Raw genomic sequence first — 21645 nt, 5'->3', positions numbered from 1 at the left:
TTTAACTTTTAATAAATGTAGATGATATTCTTTTAAAGGTAAACTTATCCAATAAGCAGATTTTATATGTCATATATGGTTACATATATTGAAGGAAAGGGGAAATATTTCATTTTAGGAGTGGCTATTACTGCAGTGTTATTTTTAAAGTATCCCAACATTGGTTGTTGTTATGTCAGGATTGCCTGTTAAAAAAATACTGAGGACAAAATTTCATGTATTTTTAATAATGGAATTTCTTAAAGCAAACATGGATACTGCCTTCCTTATCTGCAGGATTTAGGGAAAGCCAAATTGATGCTTGAGCATCTGTAAGGAATTCATACAAGTCAACTTGAAAAACAGTTCCTGAAATTGGAACACATATATGCCAGATACAGACAGCCCTCAACATTAGAACAATTTGAATTTCCAACATCAGCGCGTACTTGGATACATTTTCCCATTCAATTTAAGCAAGGCCCTGAGCTGGGTGTAATACTAAAAAGGTAAAAAGGATTCTCCTTTCCTACAGAAACTCAGTCTAGAAGAGAGGATAGTGTATACACAAGTTACAAACCAAACATGGGGCACAATGCGAAGCCCGTTTATAGAGGAGCTATAATCTGCTTTGGGAGCATGGAGGAGAAAGATCAGTTCTAGCTGTAACCCTTTTTGGAGTTCTTGGCATGAGTTAAGGGACCACATTGCTGAGCTGCCAGCATTTGAGAAGGGACAGAATTTTCCCAAGTGGAGACTGGGTATGATTGTTGAAGTCTTGCAGCACAGGTGAGAGGGTGAGATGGGATGGCAGTGACATTCGTGGCAATTTCATTAGTCAATCCACTCCTTGCAAGGCAAGAACTGGCAGCTGATTCCTTCTAATTGACTTTCTGTTTCACTAGGCAGCAGCTGATAGATTGGGGTTAGTTAGTATCAGGTTATTGGCTGGTTTCAGCCAGTGGTAGAACATAGGGCAGCTGGTTTTGGGGCAGTGGGTGGGTGGGTGGGGTGTGGGGAAGTCAGGTGTATCTTATTGAGGTGGTTAGGATAGTTTTGGTGAAGAGGGATGATGAGACTTCATTGGAATTTCATTGCTGCTTATCTCCAAAGAGGTCAACCACAAGACATCTCTTATCACTCAGCCCATGTTACAGACTTTCATTACAGGTGAACAGTGTGTAAACAGATCCGTATGTTGCAGCAGTTCTGCTGCACACCATTCCTACTGGCTACATCAACAGTAGCATCATGTATAAAACCACAATTTCCTCAGAGTTGGTTTATGAACCACCTCAATTTGAACCACATGGCCAGTCTCGTAAAAATGTAGTGTCCTCAGCTCCATTACAGAATTAGAATCTCTGGGAGTGGGAGCCTGGGAGCTTGGGAACATGCGTCTTGATAAGCTTACCAAGGTGAGAATCCTTTGATCTTCAGTCATATGTGGAACTATTCACTGAATTGTCTGATGAACTTTTATTTACCAAAAATCATTTCTTTCAGCTTAGTGGTATAGTGAAAATGAAATATTCACTGTACTTAAACTCATTTATGTTTTTAGACTTGGATTTGGAAAACTAATGGTGTGATTAAGTCAGTAAACATTTGAATGGGATATGAATGTGCAAGATGGTGGTTCATCCCTCAAGGATATCACTTCTATTGCAGTCATTTACATCCCAAAATAAATTAGGATATACTACGTTAAGTGCTAGTGAACTGGGAAATCCTGAGCATTACAGAGAAGGGTGAAAGAGCGATTGAATATAGAGAAGACAACATTGTGATGACATTTGAGGAATGCACGTAAAAAAATCCAGTACTTGTGTGTATTAGATGAATGAAGACTAATACTAGAGCACTTAAATTTGTTGAAATACAACAGTAACAGACAAAAAAATCCTTATGTGAACATTATTTCACTTAGCCTTACTGCTGTGGGAGAATTTGAAACCCAAAGTGGAAAGCCAAACTCTTATGTGCAAGTTTTTCCTGCCAGTTCCACTGTTTTCTAGTTATTAGAGAAGCACATGCTCTGTCAGCTTTTTGTGCTTGTGTCCCGTCTATGGGCTCTATTATTTTTCTTCAAGCTCCCTTTTCAAGTTTCCTCACTTTCTTTGAGGTATTCACTATCATCTGTTTTCAGAAAATTTCTAATACTCTATGTTCTGTATATATTCTTCAGTCCACTGACTTGACTTTTGTCTTTTCTTCCTCTTCTTTTTCTCCTAACTTTTTAGCTACTGGGTCTATCTAACTGATGACAGTGAATATGAAAGGCTTGGTCTTGACTTCTGTAAATTTCTGGGGAAGTGGATCAGATCCTAGATAATTCTCTTAACATTTTACAATTTTTAAAAATCATGTTTAGTTTGTAACTTACACACACACACACACACACACACACACACACAGTCTCTCTCACACTCATATATATACCTTGTTACTTACCCCTTCCTCCAATCCAAACACATACTTACTCTTACTCATGCTTCAAGAATTTTTGTAATGACTGAATGTACCAGTCAGGAGGAATCCCTCTAAGATGAGGAGATAGGCCGTCAGAAGCCTAGGAGGGCTGGACATCAGAGAAAATCCGGGAACCTGGTTCTTTGGGTTGTCACCACAGGATTACAGTTAGTTTGGAGCTAGAGTGTTCTTGGGGAGATCTGCTGTGGTAGATCACTTGATTTAAATGACTGAAATGTAAAGGTCTGAAAGTCTGTGTTTAACAATACATAATAGACATTGTGCTTTGCACATGCATGATTTCATTTAGGCCTACATCCTATGAAATATGAAATATATTCATCATTTTACTGATGAAGAAATTGAGGCTTAGAGGAAGATTAAGTAACTTTCCTAGGCTTCATGTAAGTGTACTCAAGTGCTCTTCAAATAAGGCATTTCCCAGCACAGCTTTTCTGTAAGTGCCTTTGTAATGTTCATAGCTTTTTATTATAACAGCAGGAAAGTTATACTGCAACAGTTTATTCCAGTCCTAATGTTCTGTGACTTGGTGTCTTTAGGCAGCAAGCAGGATTTTGAAGACCTGGGACTCAAAGCAAGGAGTCCTCCAGATATACAGTGGCAGATAAAATGAATTGAAGAAACACTCTTTTTTTTTTTGTTTTTTTGAGATGGAGTCTCACTCTGTCTCTGAGGCTGGAGTGCAGTGGTGTGATCTTGGTTCACTGCAACCTCTGCCTCTTGGGTTCAAGAGATTGTCGTGCCTCAGCCTCCTGATGAGCTGGAATTACAAGCATGTGCCACTATGCCTAGCTAATTTTTGTATTTTTAGTAGAAATGGGGTTTCACTTTGTTGCCCAGGGAAGTCTATAACTTTTGACCTCAAGTGATCTGCCCTCCTTGACCTTGACCTCCCAATGTGCTGGAATTACAGGCATGAGCCACTGCAACTGGCTTGAAGAAATACTCTTGAATGTGTTCTGTTCTACCTGCATGGGAGCTCCATGGAACCACAAACTCATGCCAGGGGTTAGGAGAAGAAATTTATTTTGGCAGCACATACAACTTGAACAGAAAGTGGGGCAAAGCCAAGTGGGTACTCTTACATGAGAATACCGTGTCCTAGCAGTCGGGAATGTCCCCCTTAGTATCTTTATAATTTTCTTCCATTGTCTTTTTCTGTGCAGATATCTTCTAAATGATAATTTGTACTTTGCAAAAGAAAAAGCCATAATAATTATTTTAAATCAACTAAAGACTCATGAGATTTATTTGGTTACAGTCAATAACCCTGACAAAATGTTGAGAAGAGTTGTTAAAACAAGTGTATATTAAATATACTAACAATTACATTTGGTTACATATTTTTAAGTGATGGTTATGTAGAAAAACTACATAGAAATCCAAACCTTAAAAAGTTTGCAAATCAAATCATTAGCTTTTCTCTTCTCTAACAAAGTAGGGTTACTACTTCTTGGATTAATCTATAACAATGTAACACTTGATTATCTTACAGAATAATTATCTATCTCACTTAAGCCTTACATTAAGTATTATCCCCATTTTATGGATGAAGAAACAGGTTTAGAGTGGAAAGGTGGATTCTCTGCTTACACGGCAGTATTATGTGGCTAAGCTATTGAACTTGAACCTAGGTTTGGGTCTTCACTTCAAATGTGAAATTTTTTGATTAAATGTTTGTATCTTGTACAGAAAAAACATCCCATTAGCTTTCAGATGTTATTTACCATGCTAATTGTTAAAAATATTCTATTTAAAAAATTCAGGGTCACAGCCTTTCAATTTCCCTTTAAGAGTCAAATCAAAGTATTACTTTTAAACTGAAGTTGTCTAAACAGGAAATTGTTACATAGGGGAAAATACCAATTTTTAAATCTTTTAAAAAATGTTGCCAGACAATCCATAATATAAGTGGAGGTTAGTTGTCCTTCTAATTTTTAACTACAAAAATATGATAGAAATTTATGTTTAGCTCACATTTCTAACAGTTGAATCAAAGGTGCTTATGAATATTACAATGAACAAGCCAAAACCTGCAGTTAAAAATGACATGAATACATTTTCTGTTAAGGATAAAAACAAATGTGGACGTGACGTTTAAATGAAAATGTTTGCATTTAGGATACTACTGATAAATCTTTTAAATAACCTTACTTTTAAAACTTAGTTTAAGGTTGAGCATCCTAGTGACCAGATTATGATGAACAAAATTGAAAAATGGTAAAGCCTGAAGTCTTAAGTTTATCCAGCAGGGTGACTCATGCTTCTTTGTCATCCTCCCACGGCAGAAATTTGTTCCATGTGAATGCTAGTAACAGGCATCATACCCTGTTAATGCTAACATGTAGGAGTCAGTTGGAGGTAAAAACCCCTATCACGATTAGCATTAACAGCATACAGCCTTCAGAACTCAGAGGATGAGGCATAAAGAATTTAAACCACAGATTTCCCCTTCCTGGTTTGTGCCACCTGCAAGAGAGAAAGAAATGTTTGTGTACGCACATGTGGTTACAAAGCTGGAGTAAATCTGAAAGGAAAATCGTCCATTTTCTGTTGAAAGGAGGGAGCTCATTAAATCCTAGGAAGTCATTTGTTGAGAGTGGTAGAGGAATTGGCAATTAAAACATGACATTGTTACCTTTAGGCATATTTGAAGGCTTTTAAAAAAATTGTGTTTTAAATTCTATTCTCTAGTTTTGAACCAGGTACATACGTGTATCATCTTCAAAACAAAAACAAAAACTACTCTTCAAAGTTTCCAAATGCCAAAATGCAAACAGGGAAGCTTGCATTCTGACACAGTACAGTTTTTTTTTTTCTGATTTATACTTCATCTGGGAGCTAGACAACTAAAGGCCCAAATATTCAAAATAGTCCTTTATGATTTATGAATATTAAAACCCAATTGACCTGTTTTACAAAGGTAGGGTTCAGGCTGAATTTTTCATTCTGTAATAAATCATTGAAGTTTTACCTTTATTCTTTCGGAAATATGACACAAGCAGTGGAGGTTTGCCTACCAATGAATCTATCTGAAAATGTTCCCATCTGCTATTTAGAGATTCCTTTGGGGAAAGCATTACCCAGTGGCTTTGGTCTTGACTACATAAAGGAAGTATGACTTAAAGAGTCCTCTGTGTTTTGAACTACGTGTCCTAGGCAAAGGGTTGATTAAAAAAAAGAACAAGATGAATTTGCTACTTCCTTTTAGAGTCTGATTTTACTCTCTCAGATAAAGTGACATTTCTCCCACAGGTTTCTGATTTCAGTGTTACTATAGCAGAACCTAGAAGTTAGAGTATCATTCAAGTATGTGGTCTCTTTCAGTACAAGAGGGGAATCACCTTTTCTTTTATTTAATAATGAAACCAGCTAGATATAAAAATGTGACTAAGTTCAAAAGAAACATATAAAGTAAAAAATTCCCCAGTGAATATATTTTGACGGGGCAGAATATCGTGGTTTGGAAATTTCCAAACCACGGAAATGTATCATTTTTACTGATAGTATTTTTTTTAAAACTCTGCTGTTTTCTGAGATGAATTAGTTGATGATGAAAAACTTTGGATTAAGTGATGTCATTTCAGGAATTGAATTCATTTTATAGAATTTCAGTCAATAAAGATGATAAAAATAAGGACTTTCCCCCCCCTTACAGGATCTTGGACATAGTAAATGCTCAGTAAATACATATTAATAATCTAGTGTTTGTTCTTCCCTCCCCAGCCAATATAACTCAAGCTTTTCTTAAAAAGATGTGTTTAATTTGTATTGAAGGTAAATTGCTTGCATACTATTCTACCCATAAATTTTACTCCTGTTCTTTAAAGATAACATATGAGCACCAGTATTAAAATAAATATATTTAGTATAATAATTGGCGTTTTCATCTTCTTAAATATACATATGAATTGCCTGATTAGAGCACTTGGAAAAGTGACAAGTGTTTTTGATAATGTGTTACACTGTATTAAAAATCCTAAGAGCTTTTTTTTATTGGTTCAAACTCTAAATGTATTTTGAAATAAAAAGTGTCACACAGGTCCCTTTTGTTCTCAAAGACAACCTTGTCATACAGGCGTGATGAATTCCTAACGCTGTAGAGAAATAAGAAATTTGTCTAAATATACTGTCAAATCTTAAGTCATATTTAAAACACAATGATAGATGAAAAACAGTAATGAACAGAATAAAGGAGAAAATATCCCAGAATTGTTTTTTCTTTTTAAATTTAAAAATACTCAGTAGACTTTTAAGGACATTAGAATGACTAGAAGATCATTCCTCCATCAGTGTGGCATCTATGTCCACTTACAGTGTTTTTGACTGGGCTAAGCAACCAACAACAGAATTGTCATGTGCCTGAGTGGGAATTAGTGGTCATAGACAGCAAAGGCCAGTCTGTTAGCCAAGGCATTGGGCAGAGGGGCTTTCATGAGGTAATAAGAAATGAAGTAGTTCTTTCTGGAATCAGTGTGGCCAGGTAAAGTGGCTGAGGAAGAATTATACACAATTATAGGCCCGACAATCAATAGTGACAATGCTAACCAAGTAAGACTGTGACAAGCATAATATTTAATGTACAGCAATACAAGAGGAATTTATATGAATTATACATTAGAAATTAGATTGGGGTCTTTGACTAGGTAGTTCTGCCGATGTACTTCCAATCCCCTCACTCCACAATACATCTTCTGCTTACCGCATGAAATATCCATTGTCAATATAAGCTTTACTATATAGCATAGGTTCCAAGTTAAGTGTTCTTGATAGAATTACTACTCACTGCCTATCAAAATCTCACAATGGATAAAAATCTACCAAGAGGAAGCACTGTGTACCAGATTAATGATAATACCAAATATCTTTTATTATATGACAGGCAATTCTTCTTCTGGTAGTAGGAATGAAAGTGAAGGAAACACTTAGGTGAGTTTTTCTTAAATTATGCTTTCCTTAAGGACATTTTTTTTGGCGGGGAGGTGTGAGCATAAGATTTCAGAATCTTATCCTTTTATTCTTACCTTGTTGATTTTCCAGGAAAGATGTTATCAAAACTAATATTCAGAGCATACTATGCCCTAAGTTTGTCATTAAGATCTGGTTTGTCCTTCAAAAAAATTTTTTTTATGGTGAAATATACATAACATAAGTTTAACATCTTAACCATTTTTAAGTGTCCAGGTCAGCTATATTAAACACTTAGTCATTATGTTCTGCAGCCATTGTTACCATCCATCTCCATAACTCTTTATCTGGTAAGGATCTCGTTTTATGTCTAAATCATAGGTTATGTCGTTGCACAATTATATATGTATTTATATTATTTGGCTGCTTATTCTTAGCACCCACCATTTAATATTTGCATACCGAAGGAATTGCACACCATAAGGTCTTCTTTTTTTTTTTTTTTTTTTTGAGACGGAGTTTCGCTCTTGTTACCCAGGCTGGAGTGCAATGGCGCAATCTCGGCTCACCGCAACCTCCGCCCCCTGGGTTCAGGCAATTCTCCTGCCTCAGCCTCCTGAGTAGCTGGGATTACAGACACGCGCCACCATGCCCAGCTAATTTTTTGTAATTTTTAGTAGAGACGGGGTTTCACCATGTTGACCAGGATGGTCTCGATCTCTTGACCTCGTGATCCACCCGCCTCGGCCTCCCAAAGTGCATAAGGTCTTCTTTAAAAAAAGTTACAGTGGTCGACTTTCATAACGAAAGCAGTTGTGGGATAGCTCTCATTTTATTCATCCTGAAATATGCAAATAATTTAAAACTGCAATTTGTTGTTACAAAGCAAATGTACATCTATTTCTATTGGAAGTCGTCTTATATTGATGTAGCAGTACAAATTCTAGGTCCAAAGCCATTTTATTAGGTGAAATGTAACGTAATTATGTTGCAGAAAATTAAAGTGATTTAGTTTAGGTAACTTCCTCTAAATATTTTCCCACTTTAACGTTTATGTGTACCAATCAAAAACATAATCATTAAGATGGAATAATGTTAATTCCTATTTAGATCCATTCGCTAAAAGCGATTAGCATATACTTGCATATGTGGAAGCAGTATCTGGCTTTTCTATCAGAATTCATTCTGATTCTTTATATTCTAAAGCTGCAGTTTTGGTTTGCATCATGAAAGTAAGCAGTGATTAATGCAAGGGTATAAAAATCAGGATTCTGTGACATTTTGGACTTGTCATAATCTTTAGAATAATGATTTCTAGAGTCAAAAGTTGAAAGTCACTGTAAACGTGATGCCCCAACCACCTGCCTCTATAAAAACTCTGCATCTTTCAGAATGTTTTCCTTCCCTTTTACTTAAGACAGAATTCCTTACCCTTAGAGCCATCTCCTTTGGGTGGGAGAGCCAAGGTGACAGGTAAGGTCTCTAGTAGGTTGTTCTTGAAATGCAGACAAGTTATCTGGGGAAAGAGGGGTAGGGTTGAAGTTGACACAACACCTTAGACTTGTTTATTAGGTTAGTTAGCTAGTCATCTTTGAAAGTAGCCATCAATGGCCGAGGAGTGAGGACCCATGATAGGTGGATTTTAACGGGAATAAAGAGTAATAAATATAGAGGAAAGATAAGGATATGCCCCAAATAGTTTGGTAGTTCAATAGTTTTTTATTTATAATTTAAGCTCACACTTTTCATGTCCAGCATAAACCAGCAATAAATTAAGTATTTAGACTATCACCTGAGTTTTAGTTCTCGGATTTTCAACCTCTACATGCTATAAAATGTCATATGAAGTGTTTAATTTCTCAGTAATTCTTCATAAAGACCGTTAATACACTCTGGCAAAAAGAAAATCCAAATGTCTGCCTTTCTAATGTGTATTTATTTGTATACAGTTTATCACATATTTTCTGTAGAATATGATTCTGTGTTACATTTCAATAACTGACGTTAAAGATCAGTCAACTTCTCTGCTACCAGGGAATGAGGCAAAGACAATTATGTTTCCTCTTGAATTCACATGAGTTCTATCATTAACAAGGGATTGATGGTGTGACTTACTACTGATTGAGATGGTGGCCAACTGGGGTTATGTCTTCTGAAGCACACAAACTCATCTTCTAAGAGTAAAGGTGGATTGTTCTGTAGGAATAACTTACATCCTGAAATCTTGGTGAATGATAAGATCACCACTTTTCAGATCATTAACTTTACATATAAGAAAAATTCCCCGAATAAGCCATTCCTGGGGGAAATATTATAAATTTGCCCTATCATGATATTTCATTTACTTCTATAAAAACTTAACATCACTTCTTAATATTTCTAATTGGGAGCTCTTTATTGAAAAATATCGACTATTTCTAAATTAAGAGCTCCTTATTGAAAATAGCAGATTATACACTAAATAGCATAATATTCTTTTTTGTATTTGAGAATTTAGAAAATAAATATTTTTAAAGATATATGCCAATGGTGATACTTAACACCTAAAGGTGGGATGTACTTCTGAACTGTCTTGGAAGGAAACCAATGTGGATATTACAGAATCACTGTGGAAATGTTATATATCAGTGACCATTTAGTTGTAAATGCACAAAAGAGAAAGAATGTCAGCCTTAGAGGATTATCCTACTTTTCTCAATTGTAGAACCAGGAAGTTTTTACTGAAATGGCTTTGCGGAACTTATTTAGAAGCTAAGTAACCTTCTCAATAGTTTTATTATGGACAGTAATTAGTATTTTTACTTTTCAGATAAGGATGTGTTAAAAAAAATGGTTAGGAATTCCTCCCCCCACCAGACTCATTCTGTGGAATAAGCAGAAGCAGGATGACAGCCAGCTGGAGTCTGACTCCCTGACGTGGGCTAGTGTGTCCCAGGGAGGGACTCACTTCCTCAACACCCTGACATCACACTGGCTCAGTGGCAGGTCTGGCTGTTCTGAAATGTTACAGATTAAATGTGAATAAAGCTGTGGGTAGAAAGGGGAGAGCTCGTGGGAGAGATGCATTCTGTGGCTTTAAATGATGGCCATTCTTTCTTATTTCTTAGGTCCACAAAACATTTTCCATTTGCCTAACAAACTTTTTAATATCATACTTCCATAAGATAATTTTAATACTTTTTAAAATTTATAATTTGATTTTGATGTCCTTTCTCCCCACTCCCAGGGAACCGAAAATCGGATGGCTGTTATCTGCTCTGGAGTGTTTTGTTACCCTTCCATGAGGCCTCCTTTGTTCATTTGAGTTCACTGTTTATGCTCAACACTGAATTTCAACACAATGCCTCATTTGGAACTTATTATGTGTTACCTGTTTGTTATTTATATCCATATGCTGCATCATGGGAAAAAATTCCTTTTCTATTTCTGTAAGCCACAGTTTATCTTTTTCTCCTTCCACATACCATAATGGCCCCAAGCAAGGAAGAATTTGTGTACTAAAAACTATTTAAGGCAAACAGAGAAAATTCTGTAAACAAAAGGTTTGGTTTTGCCCTTCTAAAAATTGGTTGTCTTACATGGATGGGATACCCTGTGTTATAAGGCAAAGACCATTTACTAGTTACATTCTCATGACATTTGACCCAGTGCTTTTACAAACCAATTGAGGGTCATGTTTGCTGCTCCACAAGATGTTATCATACACACTCTTAGGCACTAGATATACCTCCTTCAGGGTGTTCAAGTATGGACCTGTCCTCTTTGCCTTCCTTCTCTTGCTCTCTCAGATAGCACAGTCCTGGAGGCTGTTTTCTCCTCCTCTCCTGTGGGACCCTGCTTCCCTGTCTTCCCCAAGGTGGCTATCCCTCTCCCCATCCTCTGTCAGAGCACTTATCACACTGCATGGTAATGATTTCATGTGTCTCTTCTTAGTGCTGAGGTGTATGTGATGGCAGAGACTGGGTCTTCACTCAGGGCTGCATATACAGCTGACAGATATGCACTAAATACATTTGAATAAATGTTTGAGAGTCTCCAAAGGCATTTCTTTCTGCACAGTGGGCTTTTATTTGGCACTGGAGCATTTCAGGACTTAACTGATATGCAGGTTCTTGGAGGATTTAGTAGAAGTTTACAAATATGGAGATATATTAATAAGATTTGTTGGCATTCCAGATTAGCAGTGGACCCTTTTTAGAAGATTCTGTCAAGTATAAACAACATAAAGTTGGAGAATACTGGTAGATTTCATCATCTGGACTTGTGGGTAAAAATTAGGTTTCATCCCTAATTTTAAAAATTACTCTTGGATGCCATAATCATGTGTTTTCATTGCATAGAACCATGTTTTTGGTCTTAGGAGATCTGTGCTGAAGCATTTAGAAGTTAGATGACAGGTTTGGAGAGAGAGAGAGAGAGATAGGGACAGAGAGAGATAAATCAGTATGGCAAATATTAACAATTAGCAAATCTAACTGAAAAGGAGTGTTCATTGTTCTGTTGTGTTCAACTTGCCTGGGTTTCATTCCAGACCTCTCCAGTGTAACTGCCTGTGTGGTATTTGGCAAGTTAATAAACCTCTTTAAGTCTTAGTTGCTTCTCTAAAAATGAAGATAAAGATAGAACCTACTCAGAAAGTCTTTGTGAAAATGAAGTGGCAATGTAAAGGATTTAGTCAGGTGCCAGCCTCAGAGTCAGGGCTCACTGAATGTTAGCCACGATACTAATGACATCGGTCATCAATACTTGCTGAGTACCTTATAACCCTACTTCTATCATATGTTCCACTTGCTATTTTAAAAGTACAATCCCAGATATATTTTCCACTGTGTAATTGAACCATTGTATAAATTAGAGGTTATCTGCAAGCAGGTAAAAGCTGTGTAAAATAATTCTTTGGTTTATCCTAATCTTTAAGTCATAAAGTAACTGCTAAAAGGTACACCAAAATGTTTTCTTGGAAATAATTTTCAGAACTGTTTTAGTAGGTTTTCTTTTGGATATGCATTCTGAAACAAAAATTATAAAAGCCACTTGAGGCCCACTTGACCTCGTCTATTTGGCACAAAATGTAAACTAAATTATGAGCATCATTAGATACTTGGCCTTTTCAAATCACACAGGGTCCTGGATCTGCTGTGTGATGCTGAAGTAACTTCACTTCTCTGGGCTTCAGCTCCCTCAGTGTGGTCTCTGAAAATTCATGACACGGTAAAAAGTCTTTGAAAGTCTCTACTTTCTCAGACTGCAGTTGTACCTCACCTTCCAGATTGATTTCTTATAATACACAAGATCATCCATTTCAACATAATAATAGGAAACATCTACACAGCTCTGTGCCAGGCACCTAAGTGTTTGATGTATACTAACTCAGGAATTCCTCCTCACCACCTTAGGAATCAGTACGCACATCCTCCCCATTGAAACACAGGGTCTTGAGGCACAGGCAGGTGAAGTAACTTGCCCAAGGTTAATCAGTGAGTACGGAGCATGCTGTTGCGATGCCCACCTGGGCAATCTGGCACCCGTTTCTCATGCTCAGAACCATTATGTGTGTGAGCATATAAAAGACCATAGCATTTTGTTCAGATAGCCAGGAATTTATAATTTGTGTAGAACACTCTCGTTTATGGAGAACTGGCATAAATGTCATTGTAGGTCATTGTTTCACCTTATCCAAACATCAGCCTCGCAATTCCATTAAATCAGCTATTTGATATTCTTCACTAATCTTTCCTTCTACCAGTGCCTTGACCCTGTCTACCTACACAAGGTAGCAGTATCTGTGCTAATCCGTCCTAATAATTAGTACAGATATTAGCGATCTGTGCTAGTTGATTAATATCTCTGCTGTTTCTCAGAATTAGCACAGACATTCACAGTCTGTTTTAAACTACAGCCACTTAACGTATGTTAAGCCTCACTTTCTGGTGAGTGTGTCACTGTGTGTAAGGGTGGTCATTTTAGGAATCAAGTGTTCTTCCACATTGCTGAGCTTTAGACTTGTGAGTGAAGCTGCTGAATGGCTCAGACAGGATGTGCTTATTTGAGGATAGATGTGCTTTTGTGCCAGTTTTGCTGGAGGATCTCAATATTGTAAGCCCAAAGATATTGATTGATGGACAGAACTTAAGTGCTTCAGGGCAGATGAGAATTACACAGCAGTGATCATATTAAAAGCATTGCATTTCCTTAAGAGTCTGAGATAAGGTAATTTTTTTCATATATATATATATATATATATATATGATATTCATATATATAAATTGTAACCAGAGAGAGGTGGGATAAAAGAGACTTAAATTGTAATATTTTTCCTTGAAAAATAGTGTTTCACAATTTTTTTATTCTCTTTAATTTAAGGAAACATGTAACAGTTTTGAGTCCAGTAAGGTCAGTGAAAGACAAAAATACATTCTATAGTGAATTACAGTGGTACTTACTCTTTCTTTGGACATAGAGGATATAAATTCACTAAGACCAGCTGTGTCTCACGAGGTATATGAAAGTAAGCTTGGTAGTTACACTGGAATCCCAGAATTTCATCACTGAAAGGGATTTTAGAGATGACTCAGTCCCTGTTACCCATCTTAGAGATGAGAAAAATGAGGCACAGAAATTTGCAGAGTTGGTACTAGAAACAAACCGTGATTCTTAGGCTGTGCTCCTTCTCCAGTAGCAGGCTTCTGCAGAGTGGAGGCCTATTATCAAAACAATAAGGCTGTTGAAATCAGTAGCTTCAGCTAAGCAATAGCCAATGACTAACAGAAATGGGGACACCAACTAGTTAAGGACAGAGGTGCTCACCAAGTGAAGGCCAAGAGTCTACATACCACTTTCCTCTATTCAAGCTATTTATGCCTGCTAGGTTTAGAATATTGATTATGAAAGTGAACCCGCAAAGTGAACCCTCAATGCTCATGGCTGAGATTAAAGGAAGCCTCTAGCCTGCTGACATCAAATTCAAAATTGTGTGTGAGGATGCACATTAAAAAACTTTTTCTGAGAGGAGCATACATAACTTCCATTAGATTCTCAAGGAGGTAGGAATAAAGGAATTGAATAACTATTACTTTAAAATGAAAGAATTTCTTTAAATTGAATGGTAGATCTTATGGCATGAAAGCTGATAAAAAAAACTTTTTAAAAGTTAAAATGTAGGGCTTTTTGGGGTAGAGTTTTTTGGTTTGCAGAAGTCTGTTAAGATGAGCTGTTGAAAGGTGAAAGTTACACACTTTCCATGTTGGCACATGTAAAGTAAAGAATGGCAAAATTCATAGCACATTCTAATTCATTCATGTATTTATGTTACTGAAATTGAAATGATATCAAATTGCATAGCAATGTTCTGATAGCCTTTCCTCTAACTTTTTGGGTTTGTAAGGGTAGGGTTGTGCCTATCTTGCTCACCTTTGCCTCTCCCACCTCTAACATAGCGTCCAGCACAGACAGACTGTGATGACTTTTTTTTGGGGTAAATACCAATTAATTACACTTTTGACACATGATTAACACAAGAGTAGACATTTGTGCTAACACCATGGTTCTCCCTTGAAGTGGTTGTAGGTCTCAGCCAGTGCTAATTTTTCTCTTTCTTAATGTGTGTGGTTAGGAAGCCAGGTCCTGTAGCTGGAGTAAGTGGACCCACTATGTGAGGAAACCTGCTTAACACAGCCTAATAAGGAGTAGTTCTTGTGGCATAAGTCAATACTAAATGTGCTTTGGTCATTTGACAGAAATCAGGGAGGCAGCAAGGAGTCATGGAAATGAGCCCAAACTGAGAGTCAAAAGCCTGTGGTCTGCCAACACCCCTAGCCCACATTCATACCTAAAAGCAGGCTGTGCACTAGGGACCTAGTGACCTTACTAGAAAAAACTCATTCTCAGAGGCACAAGTCCTCATGGGCAAAATGTGGATACCACCACCGAACCCTGCCAATTTCCTATCATTGTGACTATCAAATTAGCCCACAGGCAGGAAATTGCCTTGAAACTTTTTGTAGCTTGTATTACTGTTCACATAGATAAGCAATTAACTTTACATATGTCCATTTTTAAAACATCAGTCCTGTGATTAAAAGTTCGACTATACGTTATGCTTAAAGCCCTATAAAAGAGGCAGTACTTTGGAGAGATGTCGATTACAAGCAGTAATTTTGGCTTTGGAATATATACATAATGTCCACTTGACCTCATTTCTTTGACACAAAATGTAAACTAAATTATAAGCATCATTAGATACCTTGGCTTTTTCAAATCACACAGGGTCCTGGATCTGCTCTGTGGTGCTGGAGAAGTAAGTTAACTTCTCTGGCCCTCAGCTCCCCAATTTTTGACATACTTTGCATTCTTATATCTTTGTCAGCTGTCAACTTCAGTATTTTCAGGTTAAATTCTATCCGTAGTCATCCCAATATACCGGCTTTAGATGATACAAACTTCAAAAGATCCGGCTCTCCCTCGTAAAACGTGGAGAACAGACATCACGCGGGTTTTGTGAGAGTAAAGAAAGGCAACCGCTCAGCAGAAACGCACCCTGGCACAACGGGTGTGAATAAATACAGAAGCTCACTGAGTGTTTGCTCTGTCTTCTTTTCTATTAAATGAAGACTCTGATATCTAAAATGCTATGAGTCTAACTTTGTAAATATTAAGATAGATTTGTAGTTATTTTTCAAGATAAAATAGAAAAGACACAAGTTTTGAAGGCAGTCTCTTTTGATCCACCCTGCCCCACTAGTGTGTTATACACACTTCTCTGGTTGCTCCAAAAGGGAAGCTGGTCCAAGGCCATATCACAGGTACCTCCCCTATCATCCCAGGAAACTTTGCAAAGAAGCTCAAGTATTAGGTTTCTAACACCCCTCCTTCCCCCGCCTCTGCCCGCGGGAATCCATCCAGCGCAATCTCTGGTCCCCGGCGAGGCGACACCTCTGGGGCCCCAGGGGGCACCCTCAGGCGCAGGGGGGCCAGGCCAGGCTCTGCGGCCACGTGCGCGCCGCCCCTATCCTGCCCTGCCAGTCGGCCCCGCGGCGACCCTCGCACCGAGGTCCCTCCCTCGTCCTTGCCATGTTCAAGAGAGGAAAGGCGGGCGGGAGGGCGAGACCGAGGTCGGCGTACCTGCTGTGCCAGGAGCGTCTCCTTGGTTCCCCGCGCTGGCTCTGCGGGCGGCTCGGGACTCCGCGGTCCGCTCCCTTCCCGAGGCTGCAGGCGGCGCTGGGGCCCGGGCTCGGCCGCTCACAGGAAGCCCGCGCCTGCGAACGTGCGACCCTTTTATAACTCACTGTGACTCATAACCGACCAGGCGCCTTTCTGCAAACTCCCCGCTTCTCCCCCCTCCTGCCTGTTCTTGGAACCTACAGCTTGAAAACTTTTTTCTTTTTAAAGGAAAAGTCGAAAAAGCCCAGTGCCCGGGGAATTGGTGTTTTCCCCTTTCCCTTTCTCGTGTGTCGCTGCGTGTGTGTATTTTTTTTTCTCGCGACACGCGCCGTGTACTTTCCTGCGCCCAGTGCTGCAAGGCTCAGGCTCCAACCTTTGTTCTTAAAGAAAAGGAAATGCCTTCAAATGACGGCCCAGACGTCGCCCGAACTTTCAGTCGGCCTGAGGGGGAAGTGGCAACTTCTTGCAACTGGGTGGCAGGGGTATCTCTACTTGCAGGGAGCCCAAGAGGAGTGGGAGGTTCTTCCTCCTCGACCGAGTCAGCTGGAGTCAAGCAGGTCCCTAACAGAGGAAGAAATGGTCTTCAGGCGATCCTGTATCTCATCCTCACCTCAGCACCTTTCAAGAGCCCGCGTTTGGTTTGGAATATGTAACTGGGCTTTGAGAAGGTTTGTACTGTGTCTGGTACCCACATTCGGGATGTCAAGATATAGGACTTGAAACTTTTAAAATTTTGACCTCACCAACATTCTCCCCCTGTCCTCCACTACCATCCCCAGGACATATTCCTGGAGCATATGGGACTTCGGTCATTTTAATTTTTGGTTTCATCGCCACTCTTTTTCCTGCACCCTGCCACAAAGGGGGCATTTTCCTGGAGCAACCATTTGATTTTTGGGGATGGAAAAGAACAAATAGATTCTGCAAGCCTAGTCGAGTAACTCATTCATGAGTCTAAGTTCAATAAACGTTGAGACCTTGAAGAAGAAGGAAATATGAGGAAGAGAAGGAGGACAGGAATAGACCTAGCCTCATCATCATGTGACTGGGGCCTTTTTGTAAGAAAGACAGGGCCACTGCTGGCTTGTACTGCAAGGAGCCAGTACCTGGGCCCTCCCTGTCAAGGGCATAAGACATTTTAAAATAGTTTGTATTAAGCTGATATCAGTCAGTTTCTAGGACCCATGAATCCATGTCAGAGCTGGCATAGTACTTAATTCACAGATGGCTCAGGTTGGTTAAGGAACTTGGGAACATTTTCAAACCCTCTTTTCTTAAGATACATGTTTTTCCCCTTATATTCAAACAACAATAGTCATGATGATAACCACTAACACTTATAAAGCATTTAACATGTTCTAGGTCCTGTGCTAACACTTCTTATATGCATTAACTCTTCCAGTTCTCACTACGATCATATGAGGGAGGAGCATTATAATCTCTATTTCCAGATGAGGAAACTGAGCACAGAGAGATTAAACTTGTTAACTTAGGTCCTAGTAAGTAGTCAAGCTGAGATTCAAACTCACTTCCAAGCCTGGAGGGCTGGCACCATAGTCCAGTCTCCCTGCTTTCCAAATCCATGTGACATTGAGGAGCCGGGGAAGCTGTACAGGGAGGGGGGCATGTGACAAGGATGCATGGTCCCCACCCAGGTGGGCCATGTTTCTCTGCTGGTTATAGATGCCTGCAAGGCCTTCTGAATTTCCCATTTCTCATTATAGGTTGAACTATATGAAATTTCCCATAGGCAATTCTAGGATGACCTTTTATCCCTAGAATGGCAAGTTTGTATAATTCAGTTTAATAGAAGCAGGACATTTATAAATCTTCCCTTCTTCCAGTGATGGAAGTAATTTCAGGTCATGTGCAGACCTCCCCATTTTAGATCCCAGTTTGAGATACCCAGAATAGTGGATGGAGAAATGGGTTTTAGAAGTCAAATCCACCTGCATTTTACATTAATTCTAGCTGTGGAATCTGAAGGTTAACCTTTTTATGTCTCAGCTTCCTATAAATGACAATAATAATGTCTCCCATTAGGGATTGCTATGAATTGAATCATATTCTCCTCAACTTCATATGTTGAAGCCCTAACCCACAGTGTTATCCCCATTTGGAGACAGGGCCTGTGAGAAGGTAATAAAGGTTAAATGGGGTCATCAGGGTGGATCCCAAATCTCATAGAGCTAGTGCCCTTATGAGAAGAGGAAGAGGCACCAGAATTCCCTTTCTCTCAGAGATCAGACAAAGCAGAGGTCATGTGAGTATGCAATGGCTTGGTTTCCTATAAGCCAGGAAGAGAGTCCTCACCAGAAACCAAACCCTGCAGGGTTTTGATCTGGAACTTTCTAGCCTCCAGAACTGCGAGAAAATAAATTGTTGTTGTTTCAGCCACCCAGTGTGTGGTTTTTTCTTGTGGCAACCCTAGCTGACTAAGAGGGATATATATGATGATTAAATAAGGTGATGGATAAAAAGTACCTGGTCCAAATGGATAGCTTGAGAAAGTAAGGGCTGGCCACCTGCCAAGACAAATATTATCCCATGGATGTCATTGTGGGCTGAATCCTGTTCCCCTCCTGCCACCTCCCAAATTTGTATATTGATGTCCTAACACTCAGTACTTCAGACAAGATTGGGTGCATGCAGGGTGTTATGGCCGTAGACCACCCAGTACTTCAGAATATAACCTTATTTGGAAACAGGGCCTTTGTGGATGTAGTTAGTCAAGATGAGTTCCTATTAAAATAGGGTGGGCTCCTAATCCAATATGACTGGTGTCCTTAGAAAAAGAACATGATGTGTAGAGAAAGAAACGTGTAGAAGGAAGAGAGTGTGAAGAAACACTGGGAGAAGATGGCCATCTACGAGCCAAGGAGAGAGGCTTGGAACAGATCCTTTCTCCACAGCTCTCAGAAGGAACCAGTCCTGCTGACATTTTGATCTTGGACTTCCAGCTCACAGAACTGTAAGACAGTACATTTCTGTGGTTTAAACCACCCAGTTTGTGGTGTTCGGTCACAGCAGCCCTCACAAAGTGATACAGATGTATCTCCAGGGCTGATGCGGCTGGTGTTCTCATCCCTCCCTTTACCATCCAGATACTGAGCAGCTTTCAGCAGTGATCTTCCAGATAAGAGTGGTACTTCTTGATATTACTTAATATTGATAATGAGGAATAGATTGTGACAGCTGGCACAGCTACAGATCAAAGTCTTGCTAAAAACATCATAGGTTCATGAAATTCTACAGAAACCACAATAATTTAGGAACCAGCTTCCAATCTCTCTCCTTAAAAAATAAGTGGCAGAAAAAAATAAAAATAGTTTCTGGGGATTTAGTACTCAACGATCTTGAAGCTCAGCCCTTTGGAAGAATGTAAGAGAGAGACATCTCTCAGTGGATAACACGTTTTAGATAGTGGGTGAAGAAACAGACCCACATTTCAGGCTTGACCAGCTTATTTATTGTGGCACAGGGTTTCAGTTTACTGTTTACCCTGTTGTACAATAACATGGAGATGATTAATTATTCTGTGAACTTCTGGTTGCTCTTCATCCCTTGGGATGAAGCGGGTTGAATTGGCTTCCTCTGTACTCCGTCAGTGGCACAACCATAATTAATGCCTGAGGCTAAAAAATGTAGCCATAAGATATTCAGACTTCATACAGAGTGTTTGTTTTTATTTTTCACAAACAAAACATGAGAGAGTTTTTTCCTATTATAATTTAATTTTTATTTCTTTCACTGTTTATGACATTTGGAAGCCCAATTCTGGTCTGTGTTGTGTTCACCCACATTTCCTCTGTAAACGGGTTGCTGCTTTGGAGTGTTCTGTGATACTCCTAAGGATGCCTTTCCCTTCAGAGGGTAAAGGAGTGGCTTTTTTTTTCTCTCTCTCCATCAAATAGATGAAATTTACAAATTAGAGAGAATTAACTTTTTAACCTTATTTTTCCCATTCACCCATCCACAGAGAAAAGTGGAATAAAGTCAAACCTCTGCAAAGGAGGTTTTCCAGTTTTCTGCAGTGAGTTACAGGCTATGTTTAGCTGTGCTCTAATTGTTTAATCATTTGTACCCATAAAATGCCTCTTAAGAATTCTTTTGTCTATACATATACTGCCTTCCATAGATAACTTTTTTCATAAATGTAATATTTAAAGGTTTTGGTAATGTGCATTTTTTGCTCTTGGCTCATTTCTTCATTTGTACATTTTGGGAGGCCAGGTTGTCACAGTCTTTTGGAAATTTTCATAGAACAGAGGAAAAGTTAAGTTCTGGGGAAAAGACCAAGATTCTCAAAATATTTTGGTTCATTAGCAACCTTGGCAGGGAGCCATTCTGCTTCCATATAGATGTTATCATCATCACATCACATATAGAGAAATTTGCTCCATCTGCCCCACCCATAACACTCACTTCCCTCAGTATCTGACCTCAGTCATATTCTTTTTTGTTTGTTTTTGTGACGGAGTTTTATTCTTGTTACCCAGGCTGGAGTGCAATGGTGTGATCTCGGCTCATCGCAACCTCCACTTCCCGGGTTCAAGCGATTCTCCTGCCTCAGCCTCCTGAGTAGCGACCTTATCGATATTCTTATCTCAACTGGCCTAGCTCAGTGTTTTAAGCTTCAGTTTGTGAATTGATGAGTCACTTGTAGTAAATTACTCTACACTGTCTTTTTTCCCCCTCTCCTTCCTCTCTGAAATAACTGGGGAGACTTCTTTGAGCATCAATAATGTCTGTTGTTATTTTTTTCAATTTTTATTTTATATTCAGGGAGTACATGTGCAGGTTAGTTATAAGGGTATATTGTGTGATGCTGAGGTTTGGGGTATGATTAAACCCATCACCCAGGTAGTGAGCATAGTACCCAATAAACAATTTTTTATCCCTTGTCCTGCCCCTTCCCTCCCCCATCTTACAGTCCCCATTGTCTCTTGTTCCCACTGTTATTTCCATGTGTGCCCAATTTATTTTTTTTGAGACAAAGTCTTGCTCTGTTGCGCAGACTGAATTGCTTACTGCAAACTCTGCCTCCCAGGCTCAAGTGATTCTCCTGACTCAGGCTCCTGCGTAGCTGGGACTACAGCTGTGCAC

At 39.0% G+C, this 21645-nt stretch overlaps 1 protein-coding gene and 1 long non-coding RNA gene across 7 annotated transcripts in view; one reads left to right on the top strand and one right to left on the bottom strand.

The window, feature by feature from the left end:
- The window catches only part of MRPL39 (mitochondrial ribosomal protein L39), a 201294-nt gene that overhangs the window by 26941 nt on the left and 152708 nt on the right, over window positions 1-21645 (top strand). For 2 of the 6 annotated variants that reach the window (XM_054249143.2, XM_035282817.3), the window contains exons 10-11: window positions 7355-7401; window positions 10607-10739. The exons of 3 other annotated variants lie outside the window; for them this stretch is intronic. In XM_054249143.2, the coding sequence (XP_054105118.1) occupies window positions 7355-7401; window positions 10607-10664 (105 nt within the window). In that variant the 3' untranslated portion in view covers window positions 10665-10739. Of the gene's footprint in view, window positions 1-3385; window positions 7402-10606; window positions 10740-21645 lie in introns of those variants that run through there. One more of the 6 variants, XM_008986516.5, reaches the window with a different exon arrangement.
- LOC118149862 (uncharacterized) lies at window positions 3485-10636 on the bottom strand. Its single transcript, XR_004737582.3, has 2 exons — window positions 8812-10636; window positions 3485-8221 (listed from the first exon to the last, which is right to left on the bottom strand). It is a non-coding gene; the product is annotated as an uncharacterized LOC118149862 (long non-coding RNA).

Source organism: Callithrix jacchus, chromosome 21 (genome assembly GCF_049354715.1).
Source record: "Callithrix jacchus isolate 240 chromosome 21, calJac240_pri, whole genome shotgun sequence".
Classification (NCBI taxonomy): Eukaryota; Metazoa; Chordata; class Mammalia; order Primates; family Cebidae; genus Callithrix; species Callithrix jacchus.
The sequence above is the reverse complement of the archived record's forward strand: the minus strand, read 5'-3'. Positions and strand labels throughout refer to the sequence as shown.